Source organism: Ostrea edulis, chromosome 5, assembly GCF_947568905.1.
Source record: "Ostrea edulis chromosome 5, xbOstEdul1.1, whole genome shotgun sequence".
Classification (NCBI taxonomy): Eukaryota; Metazoa; Mollusca; class Bivalvia; order Ostreida; family Ostreidae; genus Ostrea; species Ostrea edulis.
In genome coordinates, this window is record NC_079168.1 from 45,019,079 (window position 1) to 45,034,645 (window position 15,567).

Below are 15,567 nucleotides of genomic sequence, written 5' to 3' on the forward strand. Positions count from 1 at the left end.
CATGGATAAGAATTGCTCGATGTCGCTGGATAAGTACAGTGCATATCAATATAAAAATTACACATTGACAGACTTCTGGAAATGAGTACTGTTGTATTATAACTGTGTATATAATATTGTATGCCTTGCATGGAAATATAGAAGTGGATGATTCATAGTCATGTAGCATCGTCTCTTTGTGCCATTCATTTTACTATAATATAATCACTTTCACAGAACCTATTCATGTGTATTATACATGTATATGAGGTGTGTTTATCGTGCAAAGAGTGTGTCTATGCTACACCGAGACGTATTCCATGTTTACAGTTCTTATAAATGATATAAGCTTTGTACAAGTATGTATATCGTTTTGTTAATTTGGGTATGTATATAATGCTGCTTTGGGTAGAAGCGGATATTTTACATGAATTAAATGTCCTACATAGCACTGTCCCTTAATTAAATTAGGCATTGCCTGCTGCCTAATCCTTATTATGTTATTCATAATAAAATACTGTTTAAATTAAATAGCGATGTACCTAGCTACCGTCTGCATCAGAATTTAGAAACACTATTTTATTCACTTTTTGACAAATTCGTGAATATAATGTTTTTACATCCTGTTATATCCATAACTGTAGTAGTACTCCGTATTGAAAACCACAATAAAAGAAAAATCACTTGCGTTCAGTTAGTTTGGTGACTTGTGCTGAAATCAGTCACATGTCGCATTATCTGCTGTCCAACTTAAACTTAAACTTACGCAACTTGAAGGTGGTGAAATACGTAGGCCTACATATTAAAATATCAGTTTTAATTTTCATCTTTTTTTGTGGGTGGACAACTCTTACTACATACAGCACGTACTTCTAATAAGGAAAATGGCTTGACAGCTATATATATACATGTTAAATATGGCTCGACATATATTAGCATCAAATATACATGTACATATGAATTACCTACAACTGGAAACCGATTTACGACAGTTCATCAATCGATGCCCCTTTCTTTTTCTATTTAATAAACCAAGTTTTTGAATATATCATTAAAGGTAAATCTAATATCAAAGCGTGTACCGCTATCGCAGGTGAAAATGTGAATGAGAATATTAGTCAGAACGTCAGACGTCACGCGGGATCAACCAATCGCAGCGAATTTGTAGGGTGATTCATAACGTGATATCCACAGACTCGACAGACAGATATTGTAAGGACATCGGAAAGGTTGTGTATTGACCGCATTCAGTCAGCACGTTTAATTGTGATTTTTTTTTTCTACATTGGTTGGAATATGTATCAACAAAAGTGACGAGAAGAAATTAATTATATAATATATTCAAACTTGTAGTGGAATGACAGTGCCTATAGGCAGTAGTGATTAGTTAGTAGTTAGTGTTCATTGGTGACCATGCCTCCTCAGTCAATGATGGACCATAATACTAATCTACTACCTACGCCATGTACTGAAGACTCACAGGCTGCACGTGTGAAATGTGTTTTACTTGGGGACGGAGCTGTGGGGAAAACCAGCCTCGTGGTCAGCTATACCACAAACGGATACCCCACGGAGTACACCCCTACCGCTTTCGACAATTTCTCAGGTAAGACCAGAGATGGAGAAAGAATTTTTTTTCCCAAATGCTGGAATATGTTGTATAATAATATATGGGTAGGGTTATCTGAAGTAATTAAGTACAGTCTAAGTTATCACAGGTTCTTTTATTAAAATTTAAAAAAAAAAAAAAAACCCACTCAACTATTTGGGGTTGGTATCGAATTAATGACATTTGCCAAATTCTTTGGTTTCTCATATCACTTGGAATTGGATACACAATGCACACATGTGGTTCATATTTGACATATAGGGTGATACTTAAGTCATGTAAAGTGATATGATATCACTAATACTGTTGTAATTTTGTTATTTATGATGATAGGGACCATACATAAAAATGCCATTTATCATTTTTGACAAGGTATGCAAAACCTGGTCCTCATTTTTCTGTGTCATGAGCTTATAAGCTCACATTCTTGTCTATAATTAGGTCAATTAACAGAACCCAATGTACTAAAACATTTTGACATATATTTGTATGATTGACGAGTGAAGTGAAATGTATTTAAATTTTCAAAAGATAATAATCTATATATTGTTGGGGCTTCATTGTTTAACTTCTTGTGTGAAAATAGCCAGTTTTGCAGACACATTTAAAAATTCTTTAGTCATGAATTGAAATTCAAAAGGAACTAAAAAAAAAAAAATGCAACTTGTGTCAAATAATTCACTCAGATGTCAAAAACAATAATTTTTAATTAATCACTGTGATTATGAAGTATTGAGTAGTTTGTGTCGATCATTGTGCTGATTTACATTGAATATCAATGACCCTTTCATGCATAAACCAGGAGAGGGCTGTTAACGGATTTAATTAGCCAAAAACTTAAAACAGTGCCCTGAGCATCAAATTTATCTAAAAAGAAGAAATAGTACATTTAAAAGGTTGAAGCTTGAATTTTTATTGTGCATTGAATTATTTAATGCTATTAAAGACACACCCATACACAGGGAAATTGTGTAAATTTACAAAATTTGGCACACATTCACACTCGCACACACATTATTGCTAAAGGTTGACTTGGTGAAATATGTTAACATGCAAATGTGTGAGAAGATTCCAGAGATTAAATAAGTCACACACAAATAAATTGTGTATTGTCGATCATTTAATGTAAAGATGACAACAAATTTCAAAAATATTTTGTATGACAGTCAGCTCACCCACTCACCAATGAGAGTAGATTTAGCAATGGGTAAATATTGGCCACGCTTTTTAAGAAAGAAAAAAGAGAAAATAATTGAGTGTGCAGGATGACCTATTTTTGATGTTGGAAATAAAGAATATTTTATTTGAGTTTTCGTTGCAGAGATTTTGAAAAATGAAACTTTTTTGGACAATAAAAATAATATATCCTGAACTTAATTTCTCATTCTGAGTTGACAGTTTTAGTATGAATCAGAAAGGGATTTCAACACATTTGAATATTAAAACCTGTTATGTGAATGGGAGATTTGATGAATACTTATACTTGTATGAAGGGGTTTAGATTTCAAAGAACCAGAAATGTAGTGAAAGTAGTCAAAATTCACACATTAGTGTATGAATGAGCCAAACAATGAACCTTGAAAATCCATCCCTAAATCTCTGAACAAAAAATCCCTTACAATTAATCATCTCCTATCAAGATATTATACTTGTGATGTTGACAAATTGAATTACACAACTTTTTTTTAAAGTTTACTTTGCCATTACTATGGGTAAACCTAGACCTCATTATTTTGTTATCAGTGATGAGATACAATCACGAGAATAAGTGCAATTGTTTTGTCAATAAAACTATGACTCTAATGATGGATCTGGTGCTGCAAATCATTATGACAGAGGGGAAATGAAATACATTCCTACAGCATGATCATTGTATTGCTTTTTATTGCATAAGTGACCAGCACATGACCTTTTGGCATTTCTTAAAACAAGTTACGTGGTGGCAAATACCTGGTAGGTATAAGAACCAGCCACAAAAAAAAAAACTAAGTGCTTGAGTGATGTAAGAGGGCTCACACTTTCACTGTAAGTGGTATATTAGTGGTTGTATTAAGTAGCTCTGATTAAAGGAGCCTACCTGTTAGACCTTACGCAAAGTTAATCTCGAGGGCATGATTCATTTGGGGAGAAGGAAAACAACAGACCACAGTGTAACATTAGAACTTACCTCTGACCAATGTATAGAAATATCCAGTCCCTCACATGCATATCTGATGAATGAATCATGAATATCCTGTGATATACTAAAAAGAACGTCAATCCACAAAAAAATAATTTTAAAAAGAGATTATTCATTATGATATTTATAAGAGATATATATAACTGACTATATTTGATTTAAGCATTTTTCATCTGTTTTCAGTTGAGGTAAAGGTTGATCAGACACCAGTACATTTACAACTTTGTGATACTGCAGGACAGGTAGGAATTATCTCCAATTTCAATAGAGTCAGTCAGGAGTTATCTCCCCTTATTTCTATTTATCTTCCATATTTTCATGTTACAGTACATTATCAACCATTTTTCTTCCTGTTCATGTCACAGTCCAGAGATAACAAATTTTTTAAAAGGTTTGAAGTTCAAACTGTGACCTTTTGATATTTTCAAATAAGAAAATTAAAGATGTGTTGTTGATTATCAAAGTTGTGCTAGAAATTTGTTATTGTCGAATGTTTGCTTTAAACGAGACAGAAACAATTGACAAGTCTTGTTTACAGATAAATCTAATAAGAAAGCCACTTCCACACAAATAGTCACACATCTTTATTTGCCCATTTTAAGTTGTACTAATCTGTACAGTGGACAGGTCTGTTTTAGCACCATTGTGCTAATGGTACATCTTGTGAAATAGGAAACCGTTAATAGGACATAGGGTGGAGGGAAAAAGAAGAAAATTCATTGACTTGATAAAATACAATTCAGGCAACTCCTTTTCAAGATAAGATTAAGAAGCCCCAAGGTATACAATAATACCAGACCAATGAATATGTCCAGATCTGGTATATTTTATGCAGGAATTTTAACATTAATACACCAGTGGTGCTGGGACCAAAGCTAGACTGCACTTATAGAGCTGGGAAAGCACTGGTACAATGTAAATATTTAATTGGACATATTTTACATAGTGTAGAAAATAATGAAGGACAGGTCTTGTGAGAATGAATTTTGAAAATATAATTATCAATTCTTATTCCACACAAGGCTTTGAATTCATTTGGTCTTTTGTTGGCCCATAGTGTTTTTCATTGCTGTAAGACTTAAAAATATTCTACCTTAGTAAATTACAGGAATTTCCCAATTTAAAAAGAAAATTGAAGCTTTGAATTCCACAAAATTTCTATCCTTCTGCACAATTGAAAAACTTGGTTTGTATTAGGCCAAGTTAAATTTGAATCGATCACATGGACAATAATGAGTTACAAGCTTATAACCTGCAAGGAATTTCTTCTGTACAGGACAAGTGATTGGTTAAACCTGTGACTCATGACAAGTGCATGACCCAAAATTTCCTGTATTTCTTTACAATTTGTCAATGGTCTAGACATTTCAATTTACACAACTTCAAATATTTTTTAATTACCTATAGATTTGAAAAAATATACTCCAGGTTTGATTATGCATTATTTAGCTGTAAAAATTATTAGCTCAAATTGCAAGCCTTGCAAATTTATGTAATATTTTCTTGTTAATTTTGGGATCTTTCATCCTTGCAAGTATTTTTTTAAAAATAGATTTGTCATTTTGGTCTGGCATACAATTTTTAAATATTCAAAACTCATAAATGTGTACTATATATCTTTTGATTATCAGTACTTGAGAAAGAAGTGGATTTCAAGATTCTTCATAATAAAATCCTTGTTGCAAAATAGGTCAATTATATCCCATAAATACCAGGGAAATCTAACTAAAAATATATCAAATGATAGAACTCGGAGTTTATGATTCATTTGTGGAAAACATGATGGAGAGAGATACTACCGTACAGGAAGGAAAACAAGCAGGTGTCTGAGATTAGAAAAGCCCTTCTTGAAAACATCAAAACTTATGCTATCACCCCAACTGCAGGATTATCAAAATCCCTGGCTCAATGATTTCATTAAACCAGAGAAGAAGAAAAATGATTTCCAAGGTTTTCTGAATTCATGCTGAATAGACCTAGCAAGTATATAGTGACACCATTTGATGCAGAATTCTTTAAATATGATAAATGCACTGTTGATCTGTAGGAATTTGATGATGACCTTTGTGACTGAGTAATGAACTACATGAAGTAATTGCAGACAGACATGCAGGTCTTGCTAGGTGGTGTGATCTGGTATTGTGCCAGTATAAAGCACTGGGCCAGTGTACAACCAGATTAAATACACTTCTGAAGGGCTTCATTAAGTCTGATTAAACTTACTATAAACCCCTTTAAGCATTTGTATCAACTTTTCAAGATTTTTAGGTCACAAAATGCATTAATTTCTGTACATGTGAAATTTGGTCACATGTGGTCATTTGTATGCTTGCATGGAGCTGCCATATTTGTCAGATTAGGTCATATGCCATGTATACAACCCAATGGAACAGCTTTTTGCAGACACTGGTTTAGATATGCTGATGACTTTTGTCACCTCTGAAGGGAAAATGTCCAGCAGTGGTAGAGATTGCTATCAAAGAATAAACTATAGGGTGTAATCTATATTGTTGTAAAAGTATGTAAATCAACAAACAGCCAGTGGTGTTTATTCAGTGTCAAACATATGTCATGTTTTCACTGCAGAAAATGCATATATATATATATATGCTATGTTATTTTCTGTTTGATTATAGATGCATGCTTTAGACCCCACATGAAATTTAGAACTTTTTTATGCCATTGTGTAAAGATTAAATTGAACTGCTACAGCTGGACTCGCAGGTTTTCAGGTTTTTATTTTGAATGCCATTGAGACTTGATCTATGCCACTAAACCAACCCAGTTTGAAAATCTAAAAGTACAGGTACCGGTATTTAACCTATTTGAAATTTGCACTAGTGCGACCAACTTAAAATACATTAAGAATAAGATGATAATGGACCATGGTTTGTGGCTAATATGCAATTGTTGTGGACAGGTAGTACCAGGGTTGTAAATCCTTCTTATAAAATTCTTGTTTATGGTCAGTTAAATTGGTGTTTTGAATAGCAGTGAGTCACTCCAACAAGTGTAAACATCTGGGCGTGTTAATTCTTTCAATCTTTTCTAAATCTTTTTCATCACCATCTAGATAGGAGACTTCTTTACATCTTTTCGTATTCATTTAGCTGGTCTTTGTCGATAGTGATGGGCCGTACAGGGTTCGGATTTTCATAATGAGGGGTCTCCTTCTTTTCTGTGACCTTACCGACAGTGCTATGGATGCCTCTGGCTACAACTCAGCAATAAAGTGTTTATTTACCAGCATACCCCGCAATTACATGGAATAAAAACATAGACCTACACATAATTTTATCTTGTATCTAACAATTTGCGCCAACTTTATTGCTACAAACACTGACATATCAATAATTGTTCCTCGATGTCCCTTAGTTGCCTCCCTTGTTTAGGATTTTTTTCTAAAGGTCAAGAAAATTAGAATAGTCTAGGTTAATTGTGCAAGAATCTTCTTAAAATAATAAAAGGAAAAACTTTTTTCAGGAAAATTACAGAAACGGGAACTAATTTATAGTATTCTTTAATAGATAAAACAGAAATGTGTTGATTTGTTTCCTTGTTTAAGGAGGAAAATCAGTTGATACCACAGAAATTCGATATGGATGAAAAGTGGAGGCTTCTGTACAATATTTTGAGATAGAAATCATTTTAAAATTAATTTTTAAAAATGCAGTTGATCTGGGGGGGGGGGGGGGGGGGGGGATCTGGTAGATTTGAACCCAGGATCTACAGTTCAGCAGTCAACACTCTAACCTTCAGAGCTACTCAACTAGTTAATTAAATCTAAATGCAATAGACAAAATTTGCTGATATTTATATTTCCATTCATGTTTTAAAAGGAAGTCAGTCATTATGACGATGTAGTGTACCTCCTTAAGAGACACATGCGACTGTGTGTTATGCTAATAATGTCAGTAATTAATGCTCCCAGTTTATATGCAAGCAATGTGTTACACCTGTTTAGAATTTTAATGCTTTATTCCACATTCTGAATTCCCAATCTGTCTATTTTAAAAAAAAAAAAACTTTTTAATTTGGCTGGTTTCAACAATGAAATTTTACAAAATGAATCTGAATGTACATGGTGTGTGTGTGTAAGAGAGAGAGAGAGAGAGAGAGAGAGAGAGAGAGAGAACAAACAATTTATAATCAGATTTTAGGCATTAGGTTAAGGTTATCAATAGAAAATGAATCACAGTTAGCTGTTTTTCAGTTTAAAGAACTTCTGTACCTTGGGTTCTTTAGGATTCTAGAAATAAGACTGACACAGACATGACACTTTTAGGGGGTTTAAGGGTCACTTTAGGTCAGTCAATATTTGTGCTGATTGTCTTTTGCCAGGGCACAGTGAAGAGCAAACAGCCTAATACAGCACTTATCATGGTGTACTCTGTGTATACAGACAGATGTATGTAAAGTGACAAATGGAACACATCTACATAATATTTCAGACCTGAGAGGGATACATGATCACTATCTACAAAGTCTGCACACCTGTGCTAGGGTGAAAGAATAAACTCAAATAGGTGCGAACATAGGTAAAATGTACAATGCAGGCTCTGTACTAGTTCCTCGTCATTCTGTGATTATTCTCAATTTTTACTCTAATTTTAGTGCAAGAATTATTTCTAATCATATATAAAGAGTTTTTAAGTTGAGAGGGGACTAACATGAATTTTAACAGCCTGTTGACATGCAAATAAGAACAGTTGGATGGTTCATACTAGACTGGGAGGATAATTTGGGGTCATTAGGTGGATGCCTGCCATGAAGTGCAGTGGATGTTACCCAACTCTTTTGATCTTTTTCTGTAACTTAGCTCTATTTCTAAGTAATTTGTAGCTGGCCATTATTTTGTATGTAGTAGTTGTGCAACATTAAGACTTTTCCCATCCAAAATGTTCACCTAAATATGTCATAAATGCATTGCATTCTTTAATCCCTTAATAACTATACATTCTTCTGTGTACCTTAATTAATTAACCTTTAATATTAGTAAATACATAGTAATTGGTATTTATGAGAAGAATATATATATATATGCAAACCACACAAAAAGAAGGCCTGTCTTTGTGAAATTGGCAGAATAATTGGTGTGCTTATTTGGTAATATGTGACTTTTCAAGATGGTTTACAATGTAGGTGATAGAAAAATAGGTTTAATTCATTTGCACTTCAAAATCAAAGGTGATAATAGAGGAAATTTCATAATTCCGAATGGTGTGTCTTTATGAAATGATTATTTGTAATATATTTACAGTGTTCCTTTGTTTTAGTGAAACACTCTGTCATCAATTCTGATGTCCAGAGACAATTTTAAAGCTGTACTGCATTAGGAAGTAGCAAAAACATTTGACAGACACAGCTATTATTCATTTTGTGACAGTGTGATCCATATATAGAAAGTTCAGAGCAGTAATTTCCCCACTATCAACAATCATTGCATAATGCAGCACTGGCTTTTTTTAGCCTACGTAAGCAGTTGTACTTGTGCATGTGGTTTTGTTTTACCTATCTGACCACATGATTCACCTCTGTTTGTGTTTGCAATCAAAGCGTTTATGATAAATGTATCTACAAGCTATCAAATCATAATATGGAGACAAATTTATTGATAGCTTTGTCCCATTTTTATGAGGCTTGCTAAACATAAAAGAGATATTTTCAGTTGTCATTTATTAGGGTTGTGGAGATTTTCTATTGTGTAAACATGGGGAAAAGAAATAACATGGGTTGCTACATCTAGGAATATGAACAGCTATGATGCTAAATTCAGTTTTACCATTATTTAGAATATTTTTAATTTCCAATTGTTTTTTTTTTTTTGGGGGGGGGATATATCATTAAGGTTGCTCAGAATCAAACCAATTTCAAAGTTATAGTTTTATTTAGTCAAAACCAGAAATGTGTTTACAAAATTGATTCTTTTAGATTCTGCAATTCATGACTTGGGGGAATTTATATACATTTTTTTCTCTTAAACAGACCCTAAAATGTAAAGATCAGTCTTAGTAACAGTTCAATGTTGATGAAGAATAGTATTTTAACATTTTCACAAACAATTTGTTAGAACTTTTTCACCCTAGATAATCACCTGGTTTAAGGTGAATAATCACTTCAGGTTTAAGGTAGACTGGTGTTGTGACTATGACTCACCCTGTACAAAGCCAAGATTGATGTCTGTATGTACTTATTCTGATGTGCCAATTATATCTTGAGAAAACTTCTACAATATACACAGATGATCTGGAAAAAAATAATAATAAAATGGCCATTTTCATATGCATTTGTAATGCCTCTAGATGATCCCTATCTTCAAAATTAGTTTAAGGGTACTATATTTGGGTGTGATGATTTGTTTTGAGGTAATCGCCTGTCTGACTGTGATAACAGCCTTAAAAGATATCTCTCTGTGATCCGTCAGGGAAAACTTCATTCATCTTTATTTCAGCATTATTATTCAAGGTTTAGATTAAATGTCTTATTTAAATATTCACACTGTGCTTTGAGCCTCATATTTCAATGGAAAAGTGTTTTCCTTCTTCTACACCTTTGACTGAAGTAGGCTTTATTTACACAAGAAAATTTTGAGAGATAAATCGGTCAGAATAACACATTTCCTCGTATGATAAGGATTGAAATATGCCTTTAAATATGGTGTTTTTTTCTCATTACTACAGGATGATTTTGATTCGCTGCGGCCACTGTGTTATCCAGGGACAGATGTGTTTCTGCTGTGTTTCAGTGTTGTGACTCCCACATCTTTTCACAATGTGGCAGAAAAATGGGTGCCAGAAATTCGAAAACACTGTCCCAAAGCTCCTATTGTTTTGGTCGGTACACAATGTGATCTGCGGAATGATGTGAAAGTGTTGATAGAACTTGCTCACTACAAAGAGGAGCCTGTGCCTGTTTCAGAAGCTCAGAGAATGGCAGAAGACGTGGGGGCTACATATGTAGAATGCTCAGCTCTTACCCAGAAAAACTTGAAAGAAGTGTTTGACACTGCCCTTCTCTGTGCTCTTAAATTAGCTGACCCATTAAAACGAAACAAATCAACTTGCCAATCCAAGAAAACTTCCAAGAAAACAGAAACTATTACACCAAAAAGTACAGATGATGGCCCACAACACAAGAAAGGGGGGTGGAAAAAATTCTGCTGTTTTTTATGACCCAGGTTATCTCCATCACGAAACATCCAATCATATCTCTAAAATTTAATTCAGTCATAGCTCAGATCACAAATGATTTCATCCTATCACAGACCTTTGCTTTGTATTCATATTCTGCATGGAATCATCCAAGTTCTAACATTTTAATTCACACTGAGTAAGAAGCTCAGTAACAGTGAAAAAAATTGAACTCCTTGATCTACTGATCATTCTATAATGAAAATAATTAAATTGCTAGAAGTTTGAAAGATTGTAAATTCTGATAAACAGAACTGGTATTTCAACTGATGCTTTAGATAGCCTATTTTACAATGTGAAAGGAATGGTTTTATCATAGGAAATCAAAGACACATTATGCTTTTATACATATCAATATTTATGAATGATAGATATGTCAATCATATATTCATTTAATTTATTTTGTGAAGACGATTTTTATGCCCGAGTTGAGGAAAAGTGTCTGTGATGAAAGAATTAGAGATTATTGTGTATTCATGCATAGATTTCAATGTGCAATTTAAGGTGAACACTTGTCCCAAAGAGCTTCTCATGGGAATAGTTTGTTTGCTTTCTATTTTTCACTGCTTTTTGTACAGTAACCTTGTACAGAGAGAAAATCTAGGTCACATAGAAGTGATTATTCAAAACAATAACTTCTGTTGCTTTGTACAGGACTTCAAACCTCCATACTGGATGTGATAATCATGATAAACTATATCCCTATGACACGCTTTAGTATTTTGTTTGGGAGGACTTAGGAAAAATCGTGGGAAAGGGTTTTCTGCTTTTGGTGCTTTTTCCTGTATGTTTTGTTTTGGTATTTTAATATATTTTTTTTCATTGCAAAGAAGATTTATCACACAACACAAACAGACGACACTTGAATGGGATACATTGTTTGGTCACGGTTGAGTAGACAATCAGATCAGATTAGAGTGTATATCATTTCAAATCTAGGGCTTTTTTTTACCCAGAAGTGTAAATTGCTGGATTTGAGATAGGATTGTGAAAACTTCCCACTCCTATGATTTGAGATAATTACCAATTTTTAAACTGACAAGATTCTCATCAAAATTGTGTGCAATATGCAGAACTTTAGAACACTTGCATAGTGATGACAGTTGAACAAGATGGTTTGCACCCTTATGGAGAATAGTAAATATGATATAGGATAATCAGTACAGACATCTCTTTAGATAAAAATGTTGACCAATATGAAATTCCTTGGTCTAACTTGATCGATTTCAGTGTGTTCGAGACTGTAGTTCTTATGATAAGATGTACTTTTCAAATAAATTTTATCTGATTTTTTACTAGTCAGTACTAATGGTATTCATTTACTGCCATGGATATAAATATCTTTATGTAACGTTCTGGACGTTGTCAGATATCTGACATAACGGAGGCGAATATTTTTTGATTGGTGAAGGTGCTGAACTTTATGTCTAATTTGTACTTATGACAACTGGAAATTACCATGACAACTTTGTGTGAAAAGAAATAAACTTCTCTTTTTGTTTGTCAGATAGTGAGAATTCCAATCCGTGTTTATGTTGCGTCAAGATACACAAACAGATTTATTGCACTCTGTACAGGTTCTCTTATTAATTTGCGTGGCCACTCGGCACTGATGTCAGTGCTTTCAGGTCGCTTGATCATAATGATAAATTGGTGCTCTGACAACGTGAGCCTAACCCACGGTAGGATTTTTGATACCATTTTGTACACTATAGTTCTGTTTGTATGATAATAAACCATCTGTAATGATGAGAATTCCCCGAGAAATGGCACGTTGATACTCATGTTAAACATATTCACTAGACCAAAGCATCATTAATTTTCAGTACCTTCGTTGTTCCTCCGTATTTCATCAGGTTTTGATATCATTATTTCGGGGGTGTTTAACAAGAAATCAATAATTATCATATGAAATGTGGCCTTGTAGGGTGACAGGGACACGAGTTCTCATTGTAAACGTCATTTCTGCTGTGAAATTTGTCTTCAATGTTGTGTGTAAAAATTGCAGAAGTAGAATGGAAAAAAGCAAAAGAACTTTGCACGTTTTTGTTATATTTTTGTTAAGTGCCTTATGGCCCTGTTAACGTTGTTATATAATCGTCAACTGTCTTTCATTCTCCGTTTTTGTTCAAATATTTGCACTACTCATTAATACTAGAGCATAGTCTCTTGTGTTTCAGTGTTCATAAAACATTTTATGACAGAAACATTGTGCAAACTGGACATTGTATCTTTCAAACTTAACACTGTTTAGCAATAGAAGAAATGCAGAGAAACTGTACAAACTGTTGAATGTTTTAATAAAATACATGTAATTATTCTTGCATTATTATCTTATGTTCTTTTTGTCTCGCTAGCTAGATTCCAAGGCACTTAAGTTTGTCAAATTACTGATGACATTTACATGAGAATTCCGTGATTTACGTCATGTGGCAAAATGTTCGCCAAGAAGAGGTGGAAAATGCAGAAACCGAAACACGAGATGGTCTAGATGCTGTTTCTGGCAGAAGGCATTATTCTATTTGCATCAAAGTGCCCCATTCTGTTGTTTGTATAAGATTATATAATACAATAATCGGCACGTCTTTCTGCGTCTCGACAATAACTATTATCCCTTTTGCGAAGGTGCCACACTTGAGTGATAGGTCTATTTTTATATGGCAGAGAATAAGATAATGCATGTAAGTCTTCAAAAAGCACACGGTATCTAGAATTATTATATTCTGTTTACATAACCACAACGCTGTTCATCATGTGCTAGTTGCTGTAAAGAGTTGAACGTCCAGTGATTTGCATCGTACGGAGCTTAAGGTAGCTCGATCCTCAGGTGACGTCATAGGTTTATTTGCAAAGTTTTGTTCATGATTTAAAAATTACATATCTTTTGTAGAAATTTTATTTACAGGGTACAATAAATGATTTTAGTGAATTACCGGTATTTGATTCTGAGTGAAAAAATTTGTATGTTCTACATAGTTAATTTTCTTTCAAAAATTACGAGCAATAACTCCTGTGCTCGTATTTCCTCTACTGTATGTCCATTATACAATTATTTCTCTGATACCCACAATTAATTTATTACAAGTTAGCATTTTGTTAAATTTTCCAAATTTTAGGTTGCCTGAATCGCCTATTAGGTGACCCGTCGTATTTAATTTTAAACTTTTGAACACTTAACTAGTTTGGTTGTACCTGGTGTATATATGTATGTGTGTGTGTGTGTGTGTATATATATATATATAATATAGCAGCCTACTGACAAACAAGTTGATGTTACAGGGGTTTCAACAATCTCGTTTATAGTCAGCATTTCGCTTTTATGGTCGTTATAACGATCTAGTTTGCCAATACAACCTATCATTGGGTCAAATGCTGTCTGACATGTTTCATGCCGATTGTTAGACCGTTCGTGCCACACTTGATATCGACTACGGATAACTCCGTTTACCTGATCAAGGTATAGGGCTCACGGCGGGTATGACCGGTCGACAGGGGATGATTATTCCTCATAGGTACCTGATCCCATCTCTGGTGTGTCCAGGGGTCCGTGTTTGCCCAACTCTCTATTTTGTATTGGAATTCCAAGGTTCCGCCTCCTTAGGAAAGGAGATAAAACATCTAGACAATTTGGGCAAAATGATAATGGACAAGGGCCCTTTTATGAATTTTATTGCCCGCGATACAGGCTTTTAGGGCCTAGAAAGGACTAAATTGAAATGCATCAAACCTTTAAAAATCTTTTCGGTTGAAATTTTCAGAAACGTACCGGGCAAATGGTTATAATAAGCAATGGGGTCTCTAGCAAAATTGTGAAATTCATAGTCCGTAGGTAAAGCATTCAGGACCTAAGGTTGGCTATGCATGTATTTAGTCAAGTGATGCATTATTAAAAGATCTTCTTTACTTCAGATCATTGTACATAAATAGAATACATAGTCATAGAATTCACGGCCACAGTGTCAAGGCATTAGTTATTTGTACAATGAAAATGTATTATTTAAGTCTTTAAACTCTTAGATTATAAACTGAATGCATAGTTACGATGAGCATAAAGTGACCTCTACCGATAATTTAAAGTGGCATTAGCTGTCATTTTGTCACCAAAATTGAATTACCGGGTAAATGGAAACTGCTTTATATTATATATTTCAGTAACAACACCAGTATTGAATTATTTCAAACACCTTTTAACCTCAAAGCAGGCACATGAATGTGTAATTTTGGTGATTAAATAATTATTGTCTTGCAAGAAAATAATTCTTCCTTATATTTATTTTTTTTTACACTAAAAGCGGTTATCTAACGTTGTTTTATTAGGTTTCTCTTGTTTTTGTACAAAATAAATGTTTTTATAAGTCATTGATATATATCCCTATGCCATTGAGAGATTTTGAGGGGGAAAAATGGTTGCCATCATTGTCACAGCTAATGCCCCTTTAACGATTTTCTCCTTTTGATTACAAGGAAAGTAAATGATTCTCGTATTTTCTAGATAACAGGCATCACTTCTAGATTTTTCTTCTTTGTGGTGTTCAGGCGACCGTTAAGATCTATGGGCCTTTTGTGATAGTAATCTGTGTCGAAATGAAGGCTATAAAACCACTTTGCAT

General features: G+C 33.8%; 1 protein-coding gene across 1 annotated transcript; it reads left to right on the top strand.

Annotated features, from left to right (window-relative positions):
- The first annotated feature begins 1,133 nt into the window (after positions 1 to 1,133).
- On the top strand, positions 1,134 to 13,283 carry LOC125650690 (cell division control protein 42 homolog). The gene is made up of 3 exons (XM_048879169.2): positions 1,134 to 1,585; positions 3,951 to 4,009; positions 10,448 to 13,283. Exons 1-3 carry the CDS (start codon positions 1,393 to 1,395, stop codon positions 10,937 to 10,939), a joined length of 744 nt encoding a protein of 247 aa, XP_048735126.1. The 5' UTR covers positions 1,134 to 1,392; the 3' UTR covers positions 10,940 to 13,283.
- The last annotated feature ends 2,284 nt before the right edge of the window (positions 13,284 to 15,567 follow it).

Bases quoted from the DNA above. Each gene is read 5' to 3' on its own strand.
- LOC125650690 (XM_048879169.2), top strand. From the start codon at position 1,393: ATGCCTCCTCAGTCAATGATGGACCATAATACTAATCTACTACCTACG. The intron at 1,586-3,950 runs GTAAGACCAGAG...ATCTGTTTTCAG, and splicing joins CGCTTTCGACAATTTCTCAG to TTGAGGTAAAGGTTGATCAG. The intron at 4,010-10,447 runs GTAGGAATTATC...TCATTACTACAG, and splicing joins TTTGTGATACTGCAGGACAG to GATGATTTTGATTCGCTGCG.